Source organism: Mangifera indica, chromosome 1 (genome assembly GCF_011075055.1).
Source record: "Mangifera indica cultivar Alphonso chromosome 1, CATAS_Mindica_2.1, whole genome shotgun sequence".
Taxonomy (NCBI): Eukaryota; Viridiplantae; Streptophyta; class Magnoliopsida; order Sapindales; family Anacardiaceae; genus Mangifera; species Mangifera indica.
The window spans coordinates 1,108,433-1,125,302 of NC_058137.1; the positions used below are offsets into that span (position 1 = coordinate 1,108,433).

General features: G+C 36.4%; 5 protein-coding genes across 14 annotated transcripts; 3 read left to right on the forward strand and 2 right to left on the reverse strand.

Moving 5' to 3' along the window:
- Positions 1 to 52: 52 nt before the first annotated feature.
- Positions 53 to 5,546, forward strand: LOC123215245 (eukaryotic translation initiation factor 2 subunit beta-like). 9 transcript variants are annotated; one of them, XR_006501997.1, is made up of 11 exons: positions 53 to 213; positions 312 to 426; positions 518 to 576; positions 670 to 724; positions 1,022 to 1,098; positions 1,288 to 1,433; positions 1,611 to 1,753; positions 2,103 to 2,188; positions 2,528 to 2,640; positions 3,841 to 3,904; positions 4,251 to 4,707. XR_006501997.1 is itself a non-coding variant. In XM_044635291.1 (10 exons), exons 1-9 carry the CDS (start codon positions 181 to 183, stop codon positions 2,603 to 2,605), a joined length of 792 nt encoding a protein of 263 aa, XP_044491226.1. In that variant the 5' UTR covers positions 53 to 180; the 3' UTR covers positions 2,606 to 2,640; positions 5,270 to 5,546. The 9 variants fall into 9 exon arrangements, 8 of the variants coding, with proteins under 8 accessions (XP_044491226.1, XP_044491208.1, XP_044491218.1 ...); XM_044635291.1 differs by lacking the exons at positions 3,841 to 3,904; positions 4,251 to 4,707 and adding an exon at positions 5,270 to 5,546; XM_044635273.1 differs by lacking the exon at positions 3,841 to 3,904.
- A 121-nt stretch (positions 5,547 to 5,667) lies between these two features.
- LOC123215231 (serine/threonine-protein kinase AtPK2/AtPK19-like) lies at positions 5,668 to 8,854 on the reverse strand. The gene is made up of 7 exons (XM_044635245.1): positions 8,722 to 8,854; positions 7,318 to 8,278; positions 7,070 to 7,152; positions 6,868 to 6,988; positions 6,525 to 6,698; positions 6,324 to 6,431; positions 5,668 to 6,120 (listed from the first exon to the last, which is right to left on the reverse strand). Exons 2-7 carry the CDS (start codon positions 7,999 to 8,001, stop codon positions 5,797 to 5,799), a joined length of 1,494 nt encoding a protein of 497 aa, XP_044491180.1. The 5' UTR covers positions 8,002 to 8,278; positions 8,722 to 8,854; the 3' UTR covers positions 5,668 to 5,796.
- Positions 8,855 to 8,946: 92 nt separating this feature from the next.
- On the forward strand, positions 8,947 to 11,826 carry LOC123215239. Its single transcript, XM_044635256.1, has 7 exons — positions 8,947 to 9,698; positions 9,797 to 9,877; positions 10,263 to 10,337; positions 10,441 to 10,485; positions 10,568 to 10,657; positions 10,828 to 10,929; positions 11,501 to 11,826. The coding sequence occupies exons 1-7, from the start codon at positions 9,264 to 9,266 to the stop codon at positions 11,681 to 11,683; spliced, it is 1,011 nt and encodes a 336-aa protein (XP_044491191.1). The 5' UTR covers positions 8,947 to 9,263; the 3' UTR covers positions 11,684 to 11,826.
- A 744-nt stretch (positions 11,827 to 12,570) lies between these two features.
- On the forward strand, positions 12,571 to 13,563 carry LOC123216891 (high mobility group B protein 6-like). Its single transcript, XM_044637543.1, has 3 exons — positions 12,571 to 13,093; positions 13,181 to 13,261; positions 13,354 to 13,563. Exons 1-3 carry the CDS (start codon positions 12,641 to 12,643, stop codon positions 13,450 to 13,452), a joined length of 633 nt encoding a protein of 210 aa, XP_044493478.1. The 5' UTR covers positions 12,571 to 12,640; the 3' UTR covers positions 13,453 to 13,563.
- Positions 13,564 to 13,677: 114 nt separating this feature from the next.
- Positions 13,678 to 16,255, reverse strand: LOC123216880 (transcription elongation factor TFIIS). 2 transcript variants are annotated; one of them, XM_044637521.1, is made up of 3 exons: positions 16,102 to 16,255; positions 15,816 to 16,014; positions 13,678 to 15,057 (listed from the first exon to the last, which is right to left on the reverse strand). In XM_044637521.1, the coding sequence occupies exons 2-3, from the start codon at positions 15,978 to 15,980 to the stop codon at positions 14,155 to 14,157; spliced, it is 1,068 nt and encodes a 355-aa protein (XP_044493456.1). In that variant the 5' UTR covers positions 15,981 to 16,014; positions 16,102 to 16,255; the 3' UTR covers positions 13,678 to 14,154. The 2 variants fall into 2 exon arrangements, with proteins under 2 accessions (XP_044493456.1, XP_044493464.1); XM_044637529.1 differs by having other exon boundaries at positions 15,816 to 16,007; positions 16,102 to 16,253.
- Positions 16,256 to 16,870: the final 615 nt, after the last annotated feature.

Here is a 16,870-nt window from a genome sequence, read left to right on the forward strand (position 1 = left end):
TAACCCGAACAGAGCGAACATGTACGACGTCGTTCAGATGACACTGCAGCGAAGTTACATTAGTTTATTTTTTGTCTTTTGTCTACTCTGGAATCCCCGACCGGAATTCATCGTATTTGCTCTTTGATTTGTTTGTTTCCGAAATAAAGAGTTCTGGGTCGAGAGAAATTGTCCGAAGAAATGTTTGTAGAAGTGAAGGAAGACATATCAGAGGTAAAGTTCCGATCTTTAATGCTTGAACAATTTCTTTATGCTTTAGCAAACTTTATTTTTCATCGACCAATGACAAATTTGTCTTTATCTCTACGAAGACTGCTTCATTTGATCCTACTGGAAAGAAAAAGAAGAAGAAGAAGAAGGTGCAGCCTCAGGATGAATCTGATGATTTTGTGGATAATCTGTCTGACCAAACAGTGAACTTGACACGTATGTGTACTTTCAAAAGAAATGCTTGTTTTCCCATCTTTTGGATTTTGTATTTGTGGTTATATATATATACTTGCTTTATCATTTTCAGTAGTTGATGGAGCAGAGAGTTCCTCTAAAAAGAATAAGAAGAAGAAGAAGAAGAGAACTGTAAGAGAGAAAGTTTGCGGCTTTCTTTGTTACTAGAAAAATTTGCAACATATTAATACACAATATGTGCATGTGGGTGTCATGTATCTGTAGGTGCAGCTTAATTTCTTGCATGATGAAAATGTCGATCCAGAATCGGATTCTGATGGTAATGTCTCTGGTTTTTTCCCTTTTTTTTTTTTTTTGTTAATTATTTGATTCTGCTGAAAAATTGACCGCAGATGTAAGCATTCTTTTATAATAGAACTCCTAGTTCAAAGATTTCAATAAAAGTCAATTTTTGCTGAACTCCTTCTATGAGGATTTGATAAGGGCACACAAAAATTTCTCTTTTTTACCAACTCCGTCCATTAGGAGTTTAAATTGAACTTTAGAAAAATGCAGATGTCCTCTGGAAGAACACTGTTAATTACAAACAATATTTTTATTATTCCAAATTATACAGGTGAGGGAGGAGGAGAAGAGTTTGCCCTGTCTCAGAATCCTTTGGAAGGAACTGATAGAGATTATAGATACGAAGAGGTATGGTTTCATTCTCCTAAAATTTTAATATTGACTCGCAACCGACATGCATAGACTGTTGCAGTTTTTCAACATGGGTGCCTAGATATGTGATCTTATCATGACTTCTCTTGCCTCATTTGTCATCTGTTTACTAGTTCTGAACTGTGGTAATGTATAACAATGGATATGCTTCTTGTGAGTTTGCAGCTTCTAAGTAGAATGTTTAATATGCTCCGTGAGAACAATCTCGAGCTTGCAGGAGATAAGCACAGGACTGTTATGAGACCTCCACAAATCCTTCTAGAAGGCACAAAGAAGACCCTTTTTGTTAATTTTATGGATCTTTGCAAAACGTATGATTAATGATTTGGTTTTTAGTTTTTATTTCTTGCTTTCATAGTTTATCTTATTCTTCTGTGCTTTAAGAGTGTAAGCATATCCATTTTAATATAGGATTTATAATTTTCTGTGATCTCTGATAATAGTTTGTTACTTATCTTCCATTTGTAATTTTTTTTTGCTTGCTTCAGGATGCATAGACAGGCAGAGGATGTCATGACCTTCTTACTAGCTGAAATGGGGGCAATTGGATATTTTGACAGGCAGCAGCAATTGGTGGTGAAGGGTAGATTTCCTCCTAAAATCTTTGAAGGGATTCTGCATAGATACATAAGTAAGTTTACCATCATATAACTCTATGATGTTTTGTTATCTTACTTGTATTTTACATATTTGACTAAACTGTTTTCATTTATAATAATAATGAGTGGCAGTGTCTTTGAATATTTTGGCTGACTGTTTACACTTTTTTTCCACACCATAGATAGGAAAGAATAAAAGTGCAAGTGGTAATGTATGTAGTCTGCAAATTGTATCATTCGTAGTAGCTGTATTTTGTCTTTCCTCAAAATATATTGTTACAAGGATAAATTTATAGGTTAAAAATTTCAACCATTTTATCTCTTTCTGTTAATGCTTTTTCTTTTTTGAGTATTCACTCCAATGTTAGTTTGTGGCTGCAGATGAATATGTAATATGTAATGACTGCAAAAGTCCAAATACGATTCTTACAAGGGAGGATTGTGTTTTCTTTCTCGGTTGTGAGCAGGTAATACAATTTTAGGTGGAACTGTTGGCATCTTTTCCCCTATTTCACGTAATAGAACATCTATAACTTAAAATGCTTATCAGTAATTTAGCCACCAAAAAAATTGAAAAAGGAACACAAATTCTGAAATTTGCTTGCTAGTTACTACTATTACATTGGCTGCGAATAAGTCACAATTATACCTACAGAAACAAATCAAGTAGGCAATTTTAACATGAGTTATGCATTAACGTTAATTGCCATTTGCAGGAAGAGTTAAACAAATAGAGTGTTATATACTTGTGTGTGTGTGTGTGTGTTATTTGTTGATTTAATAATGTTTTTGGTTTGTTTTTGTAGTGTGGTTCTGTCCAGTCTGTAGCTCCCATAAAAGCCGGTTATGTTACAAGGGTCGGACATCAGAATACCGGGACATGAACCATTTTCGCTGCTCTTGTTCTCATGAGCCTTGTGTAAGTTCTGAAGTTGAGATTCTGTATTAACTTTTGTAACAGAACTCATTTTTTACCTTCTCTTTCCCATGTTGATTTATCTGCTAAGTTCCGAATGTTCCCTTTTCTATGGGAAGGGAACACTGAAATTTCTTAGGAAGGATCAGTAATGTAATCTCAGTAGTGCCCCCTGCTTATGGTTGTGGAGAAACTAGACAGGGCAATAAGCTTAAATTGCCCGGTTAATGAACAAGCATTCAGTTATGGCTTAATACTTTAGATTTAGAGACCAAAGGACCAATGCTTTTGTCTTTATATGAAAAAGATTCATATTTTTTTTTTAATGAAATAAGAAATACATAATATTTGGAAGAATATGTAATGTGGAGAATTTTCACAATTAATTGTCCAATGGAACCGAAAAAACCCCAGCATTTTGGGGTTTTTAACTTGTAGAACCTTTATGGTAGGGTTGGATTTGAAGTGGTTCAAGTGTGGTTGTTAATTCGGTTCAAATAAATCCAAAATAAGTTTAGTTTCATTGAGTTTAAGTTTAAAAATTTTGTATTATTAAATTCAAATTTAGGAGTACTTGATTCCATCGTGTTTATAAATCTAAAAAAATTTAACTTAAATTAAAAAAGAGACATTATTTTGATTAGCACCTAATTAGACGAAATTGGTTTAATTTCTTTTGTTTGGTTACTGTACTAAATAGAGTACAGGTCCATATGGAGGAGCGTTGAAATTGTTAGTGGCAAGAAATACAGATGTCAACAAGATAGAAATATGCCTCCTGTTGTCCTTAACATCTCTGAGAGCTGGATTACCTTGTTATGCTTGCTAGCCAACTTTAAGCTATAAAAAACATAACCAGTCATTAGCCACTATTAACGAAAGGCAAAGCAAAGGATTTTACCCCAAGCTTTATAAGTTTTGTATGGAATCATTCTTTTCAGTGTGTGTGTGATGGCAACATTATTATCCCATCACTATATATCATGGCGTGTAAGACACTGGCTCATTGTCTTCAAATACTGGTTTGGATTTGAAGATGATGATGATTTACCAGCCCCAAGCTTTATAAGTTTTGCATCACCACCTCCACTAGAATTGCAGTATGACCTTTATGCTCCCTTCTTCATATTGGTCACTGTTGGTCACCATCTTGGTCACTGTTGTTGCTGTTATGAGTGCTACAAAGTTGTTTAATGTAATCAGAATGCCTCCAGAGTGAGCCAGACGTTCTTGAAGCGATTACTGGTGGCCATAGTCAAAGGTTCATGTAAGTTATGCTAATAACATGCATTTATTCTTTTTTCCTGAAAAAACAAGAAGGAATTCATTGGTTTTATATATATGAAACTTGGTCCTATCCTTGGTTTTACTAATTAACTTGACACTTTCTTCTCTGGCCTTTATGAATCTTTTTCATGGTCAAACGTTAGTAGCAAGACTGGTATTTGCTATATCTATCCACCCAAGTTCAATATTAAGACACATTCATAATATGATGAATTTTAATACAGCCATTGAAAAATTGCTATTCTTCCTTGGCTGGCTTATAGAGTGGCTTCGAATTAGAAAAAAGAAGATTGTTTATGGGTTCATTCTTGTCGTTTCGTGTGCAGTAGCGTTAGACCGATCATATGATTACATCTGCGATAGTTACCATGATAGTATGATGTCATTGTCATTGCTGCTTTACTACAAGCTCTGGACTTGGAAGGAGTACGAAGGTGGTTTCCCAGCGTTTGCAGTACTCATTAGAAGACAACCACAAAAAGTGCTATGCAACTTGTTCTCTGGCTTCTGTGGACTTGCATTTGCAGGCATCACAATCCTGAGTTCAGTTGTTACTGTTGTAATTGTGACTAAAATGTTTCTTGCTATATACAGGATGCCTCCTTGAGAGGCTTCATGAGCATCTCTTACCCTCTGGTTTTCAGTTTACAATCTTAAGCAGCTCATAAAAAGGCAGAAAGAAGGAACTTTATGACCTCTCTCTGTCACTGGGTTTGCATCTCGTCATAGATTCTTGTAACCATGAACTTGTGTGTCAATAAAAACTCCCTTCTTGTTCTCAAACCTTTTGATTCATACCATGACAGTTGGTCGCATGCTTATAACATTGACACATTTGGAATTGTGTGATGTTCTGGTCAATATTCTTCTCATATGTTTCATATAATTTTCCTCTGTTGATACGTACACACTCGAGACGGCTCATTTTGGTTTTTCCAATTAACTTGATTGTTACAATGTTCCTTCTTGGACAACATTTTTTGACATTTGTCAAATTCAGTCATTTGTTGCAAAGTATATATCAGACGAAATCACCAATTCCCTTTATGTCACTAGTCACATGCCATGCTAATGCTATCATCAAGAAGTTATTGTTTTTCCTAGGCTGGCTTATAGAGAGGCCTAGAGTTAGGAAAAAAATTGTTAATGAGATTACTCTGGTCACTGGGTGTGCATTAGCAAAATACTTATCACATGATTTAATATGTGATAGTATCCATGATCTGAGGGTGGTTTCCCAGTTTTTGTTGTTATCTTTTAAAAGGATTACCATCACAAGTCCTGTGCAACTTGTTCCCTAGCAGCTGCAGACTCACATTCTCAATGTTTAACATTTTGTTTTCAGTTGCTGCTGTTGTGATCGTCACCAAAATTTTGTTCATGTGAGAAGGATGCCTTCTGAAGAGACACTATCTGAATGTTCAAAACAGTGGAGTTGCATATGTTTAAGTTATTAATGGAGTTCTATCTGTATAGGATAGAACAGGATATAGCTGTAAAATCCGTCGGTGTCAAATTTTATAGCCATCCTAGTCATCTACAAATGTTAGGTGGGAGGATACAGAAATTAGCATTCCTCAGTCCATCCAACAAAAAGTAATTTGTTGCTACTAACCCAAAAAGAGCATATTCTGGGAGGGACATAGAAATAAAGATAAGAAGCTGATTGCTAAAGCTTAATAGCACTTTATCTGAGGATAGACAACTTGATACATCATAATGGAAAGCAAGGATCTAAGAGTCTGCAGAACATATGTTTATAGCACAGAATGTAATACAACATAGAGTAGTATTTCTACTAAGATACTTTAAAATTATGCCACCATTGTCGATCTACAATCAATTGCCGAAAGTTGTGATCCCTCGAATACCTCAATCTGAGGATGATACAAAGCTGGAATGGGGGCTACTACTATGAAGGAATGGATCCGCAGACCTCACATAAGTAAAGTCAACAAAGGGGTTTATATTGTTCTTTGGAGATGCAGCTGGAGAATCCAAAAGTGGCATCTCAGTCCACTGCTTGTCAAAGTTAGCAATGCAGTGCTTCCCTGCAACATCCGGATGAAAACTGGGTTGGATTTCTCTTGCTTCCAATTTCTTCCAGTTGACTGATTTGAACCACTTGTGTTGCTTAATTTCCTCACTTCCTCTAGGTCCACTACCAAGGCGCTTGCCAGGTTCCTTCTGTAGTAGCTGAAAAGACAAACACAATTTCTCAGCTCTTCATTCATCAGTGAATGCAAGAGTCTGGATCAAAAGGCTCTTTACATATGAAAAGACTCCTTACATGACACAGTTGGGTGTGGGAGAAGTCCATAATATGCCAATCATCCGAAAGATACAATATTCAATGTTGTGTTAGGAATAGAATAAAGAAACATTTATTAAGCTTTTACCCCTTTCAATAGAGAGTGTGCTTCACTGGACAAAAATGCTGGCAGCTTGATCTTATCCTTAACTATCTTTTGCTGGACTTTTTGCTTGTTCCCACCAATAAAAGGAGGCTGCACAAGTTAAAAACAAAGCTAATACTGAGTATATATTCCAAACAAGATACTATACAGATCACACAGGGATAGTTATTGAAGAGTGCCAACCTTCCCAGTGAGCATCTCATACAATAGGATTCCCACACTCCACCAGTCTACAGCCTTGTCATGGCCCTTTCCAAGAATAATTTCAGGTGGCATATATTCAATTGTTCCACACATAGAGTTTGATCTTGTATTTTCATCAAATTGTTTTGCTAAGCCAAAATCAGTAAGCATTGCCTGTATTTAACATTGAGTTAAAGGTCAGAGATATTATTTTTCACTCCTATTTTGTGCTTGTGTGCATGTGATTGAATAAGAGCAAGTCTATAACAGTTAATGCCCTTAGGCCCCACCTAGTCGCTGTATCAATAAGACAAATAGATAGAGAGAGAAGAAAAGAGAGTACATGGCCATCGGCATCCAGAAGAATATTTTCAGGTTTAAGATCCCTATGCATTATGCCCTTTGAATGAAGGTGGGAAACAGCAGAAACAATCTCAGCAGCATATATACGTGCCAGGTCCTCTCTAATACAAAATCACAGGTGCTAATCAGCCTAATGCCTTGACTGTTCCAGAAACCATCCAAATAAGAAAGAACAAACAAACCTGAAAAGGCCTTGGCGGTAGAGCTGGAAAAAAAGGTGTCCTCCATTTATGAAATCTAGCACAAGGTATAATTTATATTTGGTCTACATGTCAAGAAAGAGTTCAATTAATCTTCTAAAGTTTGAAAAGAATAAAAATGGCAAAAACTGAGAATTCAAACTGCAATCTACTATGCTATTCTTCATGGTGATTATTCTAATACATAAAAGAAACAGCTTAGAGCATTTCAATATGATTGTGAAGATTACTTGGAATGAATATTTGAGCTGCACAATAAATGGGTGATCTATTTTTGTCAAAATATCCCTCTCAGCTTTCATGTATTTAGCATGATTATTCTCCATAATCTTGTCCTTCCGCATAACCTTCATTGCATATATTTCTGACGTATGCTTCTTCCTCACCTGATACACCCTTCCAAATGCACCCTGCCCAACAACCTTCAAAACTTCAAAATCCTCAATGCCTACACTAAGGACCTTCCTAGAACATCCATTGACATTTTCAAGAAGCTCATCATTGGAAACAACCTCATCAATGGAGGATTCCTCAAATTCTTTGATGGTATCGCCCTCAACACAGTCCAGTAGCTCCTCTGAATCCTGTGTCTCACGTAGAGTGAGCTTGCTCAATTTCAATGATTCACCAACACAAGAAGAGGGGCCAAACAGAGAATGTGATCGGGTGTAGATGACAACTGGGTCTTCATAAATTATCTCACTCACTCCAGCTGCATCAAACACAGAATTTCCCGAATCACCAAAACTTAATTGAGCCGATGTCTGAACTGGAACAGGACCAAATACATCAGAGAAGTCCAGCTCAAAATTTTCAGACTCAGCATCATCTGCAGAGTTCACAGGAAAAAATAGCTTTTGGAGTGCTTTGCCCACGCAGGTATTAGTCAAACCAGGTAACTGAGAGGAAACCATGTTACCAAGTTTTTGTCCAAGGACACCAAATTAAGGAGAAAGCAATCACCAAAATGGCTAAATAACCCCAAAATTCTCCTAAATAAAGGCAGTTGAAGAACTCAAATCAATGGCCTTAATCAGCAAGAACGGCATGTATGCAATTGGAGTCCCCAGAAACATTGGCAGTAAGCAAAAGAGAATCCAAGAGAAGAAATAGCACTCGTTTCCCGATTTGTAGGAAACAACAGAAGATGCTTCAGTGGTTCTCAAATTCATGAAGATCAAGTTGTCAAATCTGAAATTCAATGCAAAAACAAACTCCCAAAATTAGCTTTTTAAAAGAGAAATTCAAAAAAAAGGGAAAAACATGGTGGCATCAGTATTCCTTTCTATAAAAATGATAAACTCTCATCAATAGAAGCTGGAGCATTTATAAGAAAACAATAACAAAGGAAAAACAGAAATTGAAGAGGCAAATACATACACATAAGCTTCACACAGAAACAAACCCAACAGAGATGTATTTTGGTAACTTATTTACAAACACAAAAACTAACTCAAATCCTAAGAATAACGTAATAAAAGAAAGACAAAAACATCATCTTTCCACCCAAATCATTGAAAAGACACATGTTGAATTCTGGACATAAAAACAAGAAATCAACATTCTCACGTATTGCAAACGTATCTCTACAAGCAAACATGCAAAGGGAACGACAAGAAAGAGAATGCGAGCACCTGGAGAGGACGCGGAGGAGGAACAGTGGCACCAAGATTGGAACTTTATGAAGAAATAAATAATGGAATATTGAAACGAACCAGCCGCAGTTATACAAGGAACGTGAATGGGCTGTATTAAATACGTGCTTTTGTAGGAACTGAAGGAATCGGAGGAGCCAAATTGGAATACGCAATTTGGATTGGCTGGCTGGCTGGTCCATAATGCAGCCTTGATTACTGCTTGTACGCTAAGCTAAGCGCCGTCCATCTCAATCAAATGCTATACTCTGACCATCATAAGTTTCCTTTTGGCCCCTCACCTTTTCACTTCTTGCAAAAGAGACACTGGTCGATAATAGATTGGATTAGGTTTTATTATCCTATTAAATTTTGATTTTTTTGTCCACAGAACCTCAAGTCTCCTCCTTGTAGAAATTTCGTTTCTAACTCTGTCATAGCTTTCGTATTATACTACTGGAGGAGAATTTCCAGATAATTTATTTTTTGGGGGCATTCTGTAAGGAAATTTGGGCTTGAAATTTTTATGGTTTTTCTTTAGAATGAGTGAGTTCTTAAGCTCAATCCCTCTTTCATCTTCTCTTTGTGTCACCAAGTTTGGAACTTTATCTACTAAATTGAGACTAAACAATGCAAATGTTAGAAATGGCAAGTTGCAGTTTTTTATGTGCGGTTTTAAACCCACCACAAGCAAAAATGGCAGCCAAAACCGGGACATGTTTGCTGAATTCGTGTTCAAGGAAAAGGTAGGTATGGGCTCTTCTACTGTTGAAAATGGAAGAGAAATAGTTGAATTGAAGGAAGAGAAGAAGAGCCGAAAGGGTGAAGATGAGAATAGTGTTGGTTTAGAAAGACCAAGGTTGAGAAGAGGAAGACAAGTATTGAGGAGATCCAATATGTTAGCTAAGCAAGTCATCAGTATTCAGTCTGCTGTTTCTTTAGGTTTTGTCTCTCAACTTTGGGTGGACACAGCTTCTGTAAGTTAATTCATCATTTGCCTGCACAGAATTATGTATTTGTAAGTTTTTTATAGAACCCAGATGCTTATTTTGTGTTTTGTTTTGCTTCTCTTTAGTGGATTGTATTGGTAGTCGAAGTGAGGCCAAACTTACTTTCTGGTGAATCTGAAAGGTTTCTTCTTGAGGATGTTAGCCAGGTACTTGTTTTACTTCTGCATGATATGGCTAGCAAAGGTTAAAACTATATGCACATTTGACAGACAACGATGGTTTGTTTGAGGATTGATTTAGTTTTTGTTTAATTAGTTTTGTAGATGATAAGAGCAGCCACTTTTGTAGAATCGTTGTATATTTGCTGCTTGGTTACCTAGGTTCACGGTTTATGGTCCAAGGTTTCATCATCTGAGTATAAAACTGTTGTTTTAGTTGCCCCTTGACCATTTATTTTCATATGGCTGATTTTTATGTGGAGGATTATGCCATATACTGAAGCTGCGACCTACTTCTGGTTAATTTTCAATTTTTTCGTTTTGTGCCCGTCATTTGTGTTGACCAGAGTATTCAATATACTATTCTTTGCAGGTAGGTGATGTTGTGCTTGTTGAGGATGAGACAGTGACAGAAACTGATTTCAAAATGGTTGGACTTGATACATTGGTATGTATGTGGTTTGCCAGTCCACCCAATATTGCAGTAGCTGTGACTTTGCCCTTTTATTTTTTATTTAAATTTTAAGGCTTTCATCTGTGATGTTCATCAGGTTGGATACAGAGTTGTAACTCCAGGTCGGCGAAACATTGGGAAGGTGAATCCAAATTTCAACACCAAATCCTGCATATGTCATATCTAGTCTAAATTTTTCTTAACCTATAGATTGTGCAATCTAGGTGCGGGGATATTCTTTCAACATTAATTCAGGGACTGTTGAATCACTCGAGCTTGATTCATTTGGGATATCTATAATTCCATCAAGTTTGGTAGGTGGCTGATTCTTACTTTCTTTTATAGAGAAAAATATCTCCATATGCTATGCTGCTTGATCAGCAATGAATTTTTGCTTCAATGTATTGATAATAATTGATATTATCATTTTGTTCAATGAGTTGCTTTATGAAACTCCAATTCTATCTGCTTGTCTTGATTCCAGGTCAGTACTTATGCTTTACTTGTAGAAGATGTGCTCGAAGTTGCAGCTGACACTGTTGTTGTTCATGAAGCTGCTGCCTCTCATATACAAAGGCTAACAAAGGTAACTTCACCTTTAGTTAATGATAAAGCTGTTAGTCATGCTGTATGTTGACTTTATTTTTCATAGATTTTTATGTGATGCTATAAATATCTTAATTTTCAATGAGGTTTCCTGGTGAAGATGATTCTGCTACTCACTCCAAGCACTCTAGAGTGATGCTTTTTTCTGCACCACATGATAACTATTACTTGTGCATGTAGACAGTCCTTTGTTGATACATGTATGTAAGCACACAATATGACACCAGTACCTCACCCTCAGTGCAAAGAGATGTAACCAGATTGCCTGTTTCCTATTACTAGTTTCTGGTTCGATAATTACCTTCTCTATGTATTTTTTGGTTAAGTATTACCTTCTCTATGTTATCCGAAAAGAAAATTGTATATTTCATAATTTAAGCCTGCTTGCACATCCTTAACCCTCTGATATTCAAGGTTTCCTACACACCTTGCTTTTTAGAGAAATGCAAACCTCCTTATATTCTTGTAAAAGGTTAGAAGTCATTGCATTAAATTTGCCTTTAGCTGATAGATATTTTACTATGAATCAAAACTTGAAATGCTTGTACCAGGGTCTTTGGGACAACCAGAATCCAGGAACTTTGACAGAAGAAGTTGGAGAATATGCAGAGTTTGAGAGGCATGGTAAATTTGATGATGATCGAGGCACGCGGAGAGGTTTCAGAAGGAAGAAATCCCACCCAAAAAAGAGAGAAGCAGAGGATGATTGGGAGCTTCCAATGGATTACTTATGACCCTCCTACTCCTTATCAGAGCTTTACACATTTCAGCCTCACTTGTAGATATGTGCTTCCCTCAAATCTTATGCCCTTCTGCTATTGTGTAAATATAAACTGCTTTATACAAGTTTACATTTTTTATGAACTTCTTTATACAAGTTTACTGCTCTATATTAATTTACATAGAAAAATTAAAAAAAAAAAAGGGGCCCATGCAGATCTTGAATCTGTAACCAGCAAGCCTAATTGGCCAAGATGCACTTCCATTTTAAAGCAGTCCAAGACAAAAAAGTTGGAACAATTTCACTTTGCGCCCAATGGTTTCAAATGCAAGTTAAAAGGCAACAGAAGTCCCTCCAAAACTCAGAAAAAAACCAAATCTCCATTGTCTTTTCTAATGGCGGATTTGATTTTGGACAATTCTCCTGGTTAAGTTTCTGTCGGAGGGTCATTCAAGTCCATTGAATTTGAATAAGGGTCACTTTGAGTTCGGCATAAATCCAAATTGATATTGGAATTTTAACCAATTCGAATAATAAATATAGACACTTGAAATGGAGAGAAAAAATCATCAAAGAAAAAAAATTTTGATAAAGAATTGTTAATGAATCTTTAAATTTGAATCGAGTTGTTAAATTAAAATTTTAATTCAAATTTAATTTGTTCGAATAAAATATAAATTCGAACCCAAACCCATCCAGGCTTTAATCCATCTTTAGTTTCTCTTATTTATTAGATCAACAAAAATATTCTTATTTATTAGATCAACAATATTCAGTTGCAGCCCCACGCAGTCACTCCGACTAAAGAGCACGAAAATAAATTAAAATAAGAAACAGAAAAAGCTTTTAATATTAATAAAGTAGCCGTTAGCACTTTGGCTCCATCTAAATTTAAACTTATCATCCAATATATTTATCATCCCCAGTCAGCTGGCTTCTCTATTGTACAAGTACGACCCAGATCCAAAAAATGACCCAGAGCCTCAAAACGACAGTGGCTGCCACCGCCGCCGGAGAGCAGAAGCTGAAGCCGAAGTCCGGGCGGAAGCCACTCCAGCCAGTGAACTGTCTACCCACCAGTAATATAAAAACCAAGCCAAAGGAGAAGCAAGAATGTATCAATCAGAACCAGAATAAGAATCAGATCTCTGTGGTTGGAGATCTGAACGAGGAGGAGGAGAATCATGTGGTGACAAAGTTGGAATCACTGGATGCGTCGCTGGCAGAGGAACTCAGTGCCATAAGAAAGAAGCTTGAGAGATTGAGAATGGAAAAAGAGAAAACAGAGAGGATGTTGAATGAAAGAGAGATGATGCTAGATAAGCAAATGAAGGAGCTTCAATACAGAGGGGAAACTCAGAAGGTGCTGGAGATTGAAGTTGATAGATTATACAGATTAAAGGAACTCAAGTCTTATTGTTTAGTAAGATCCGTTTTTCATTCTCCTAGCTCATTCTTTTCTGGGTTCAATCAAAGTTATTAACTTTTTCATAAATGCTTTGTTAATCAGAGGATTTCATCGATACGGTCACTCAGAAAAAAGGAACAAGAAAAGAGAACCAGCGGAGGAGTTGCAAAATCCATGTCCCACGTGAGCAAAAATTAAAATTTCATCCTTTCGGATTCTGGGTGGCCGTTTTCCGTTTTCTTTTAATTTACAGTAGGGGATGCTTTGGTTTTCAGGATTTAGTTGGTGAAGATGATGAAGAATCCGTGGGTGAGAACACAATGCAGAGTCCATGCTCGAGCCCTGTAGAAGAAAATACAGAGAAAGAGAAATAGTGTTTTGCTTTCACAGTTGTTTGAATTCTTGTTTCTTCTTTGGTCCTGGTTACACTTGGAGAGGACAGTATTATTATAATTTCTCATTATACCAGTTGCTGAAATTTTAAATTGTCTGCTCTCTTCTTTTGACTATATACCATAAAATGTTGAATCCAGAAAGTTCTCATTTTCATGGGAAGTGTCGAAAATTCATGAAAAGCACAAATGGATATCGAAAAACAATTTAAGAAAAGCAGCACAAAGCAGAAAATTGCAATTATATAATCTTCTTTTCCAGCACAGAAGAGAAACTTAACTCAAGTATACATTTAGGAAACACACAGCACACCACTAGGTCATGCATCTTGTGATTGAAACAAATTTGATGGATTTCAGGAGAAATACATTAAATTAAAGCTAAACTGAAAGAAAAAGCTAAAAGAACTACTACTGACTGCTGGGAGAGGAGGAACCAGAAATGAGGCATATCCGACTTTATTGGGATTTTCAGAGAATACAAATCAGAAACACCACTAAAGAGCCCAGCTACCCCTAAATGAAAGATTGACCTAAAGAAGAAAAAAAAAATCAATAAAAGCATTGTCCTCTAGACCTTAAAAGACCAGACTTAGATTGATGGTTCGTTACGGGGGATCAAGTTTCCCGGGTGATCTGCTCAATTTCTTCCCTGCAAGAATGGCAGATATAAGGGAAATCTAATTAGCAGAACTTCCAATGATTGTTGCAGTTTACGCATGTTACATAGGTTGTCATAGGTTCATCTGCACTCCTAGTCTGCATTTGATAGTAAGTGCACTTGCGTTGACCACAACGACCACACTTAAACTGATCAGTTGTGGCCTTTGGTGCACCACCGCGTTCGCAGTCAAACAAAGCTTTCTCTTTAATTTGGTTAATTTCCTGTTGCCTAGCATCACTGGCCATTTCTTCTGGGGACATTGTGACAAGCCTCTCTGGCTTGACCTCTCCAAGAAGAACCTTCCTCCTCAAATCAGGGTTTTTTGGATCCTTGATGTTGAACATAATAGATCTGTACTTCAGTTTCTGGGCACCATTAGACCGGCCTAATTTTTCAAACATTACAGATTCAACAGATACAGCAACCCGGATTGGATCACATGCATTTACTGCATGCACATCTTCCTCGTCAGCCTCACCAGCAACTTTGGACAAGGCCTCCACAAGAAGCTCCCGAATTTTGTCACGCAATGAATCATTACATCTAACCAATTCTGTCAGCTTTGGGGTCCCAATGGGTGTCTGTGTCGGCTTCTTAACACTGGAAACTGGCTTCTCCTCTTTAATTATCTTTTCAACCTTGACAGGCTCAGCATTCCCATTTACTTCCCTTTTTTCCACCCGGACAGTATCTGACCTAGAAAAAGTGCCAGATCTCTCAAACTTGACAGTTTCTTTTGTAGAAGACTTTTCAACCTTTACAGCCTTCTGAACTTTCTCAACTTTCACTTCAGTGCTACCGTTTTTATTATTTCTGGTTGTCTCTTCTATGACTATTTTCTTCCAAATCTCAAGCAAGTCAGAAGCCACATTCTGTATTTTCTCCCTAGGATGTTTCGTGAGAGGTCGAAGACGTTTCCCAACCTGAAACATAATATAGAAAATTTAACAAGGTCAACCTCTTGTTTCATTGTGATCAATATAATCCAAAGAATAGAACTTGCTATTGCGGTAAATTATATCTTCAAAACCATCATGATCAAGGATTTGTCAGTTAAACTTCTGTCTTTGATTCTCCAAACAAACAGTTAAACAGAAAGATGAATAGCCATAAATGAGAACTGAACATCTCCTTATGAAACACTCTGCTTCTTCTTTTAGATACACTGGCCAGTTCAAGTAAATGCACTTTTCTTATTTCTTTAATCTTATAATCCAACAAGTTATAGATATCCATTGTTTAGGTAAACTGGTTGTTTGGAAAATTGGAGACAGAAGTTTAACTGAAACATATCTTTGTCATCGTGATTTTGAAGATGCAAAGAATCACAATAGAAAATTACACTTTTTGGATTACACAGATCATACTTCTCATATTAAAGAACAATAATCCATACAAAATTTTTAGCTCGCAGAGTGGGAAAAAAAAATAAAGGTAACAGCTTCACCTTCAAACATAACTCCAAAAGATTCTCTAATTTATATCATCATAAAAGCAATCAAATAGCTAAAAGGAAAAGTCTTTATTCCTTACTTCTATTAACAACGGTTCTTTTTTCCACTTTATTTAACCCTAACAACACTACAAAATCAACAACCCTAATCACATATTAAACAAAATATCAATCACTCGAGACAGAATATCAGAAAAAAATAATATAAAATCCATTATACATACATACCTGAGTGGAGACAAGGATGTCATACGTGACAGGAAAGCTCTTAAGCTGCTTCAACGCATCGACAGATCGCGAAACCTCGGGCCCACTCGACGATGTTCCGTCAACGGCCGCCGCGTCCGCTGCCTTCTTGGCGGCTTCAAACAGCTCCACAAGCTCTTTCTCCATAGCTTTGGAAAAAAATACCTAATAACCCTAAACCCTAGAAAACAAAATTACTTTTCAGAAAAAAAAAAAAAAAACAAGAAGAAGTCAGATCCAGTGATCGGAAAAATAACAAAAGTCGTACCGGAGAGATGGGAAGAGTTTGATCGAAATGATTTGACTAGGTAAAGCTGCTTGTTTTGCGAGTTGATGATTTCTGAGAAGGAGAGGGAGACGGTGGAAAAAGCTGCTTGATTTGCGAGGCCTGCGAAGGCGGAACGTTTGTTTAGAGCTTCCGACCAGATAAAATTTGTTTTAAATATATACTTCTTCTTGGGTTCGTTTTCAGATTGGGCTTGGGCCTAGTTTCGGCTTTATATTATTTGATTCTAGTCAATGGATCCCCAAAGGTGTAATCAACCTATTTGAACCCAAATAAAGGTTAATTAAGTTCGATTTAAATCTAAAATAAATATTTTATAATCGAGTTTAGCTCTCTTGATTGATGATGGGTTTTGTCAGAAAGCGTCAAAAAAAAAGGAGAAGAGTCATTAAAGATAAACAAAAGTTTACAATTTTTAGACAAAGTTTGATCAAAACTTGATAATCAATTTTACATTAACGAAGATTTAAACAAAATTTACAATTTTAAACTAAATCAACCTACAATTAGATTGATCTAATTACATCGAGCTAAGCCAATCAAACTATCATATTAAAGCTAGACAAAAATTGATTTTGCAATTGCTAAGAGTGAGACCGCCTAGCAAATAATATCACAATTTTACAATCGTTTATTTATTTCAATTGAGTTTGTTTGGCCATATACGAAATCTGATTCTAAATTTATTTCGACGATGCACTAAATTATGAAACAAAGCTTTTCTTTAATTTTCCAATGCCGAGGAATTTGC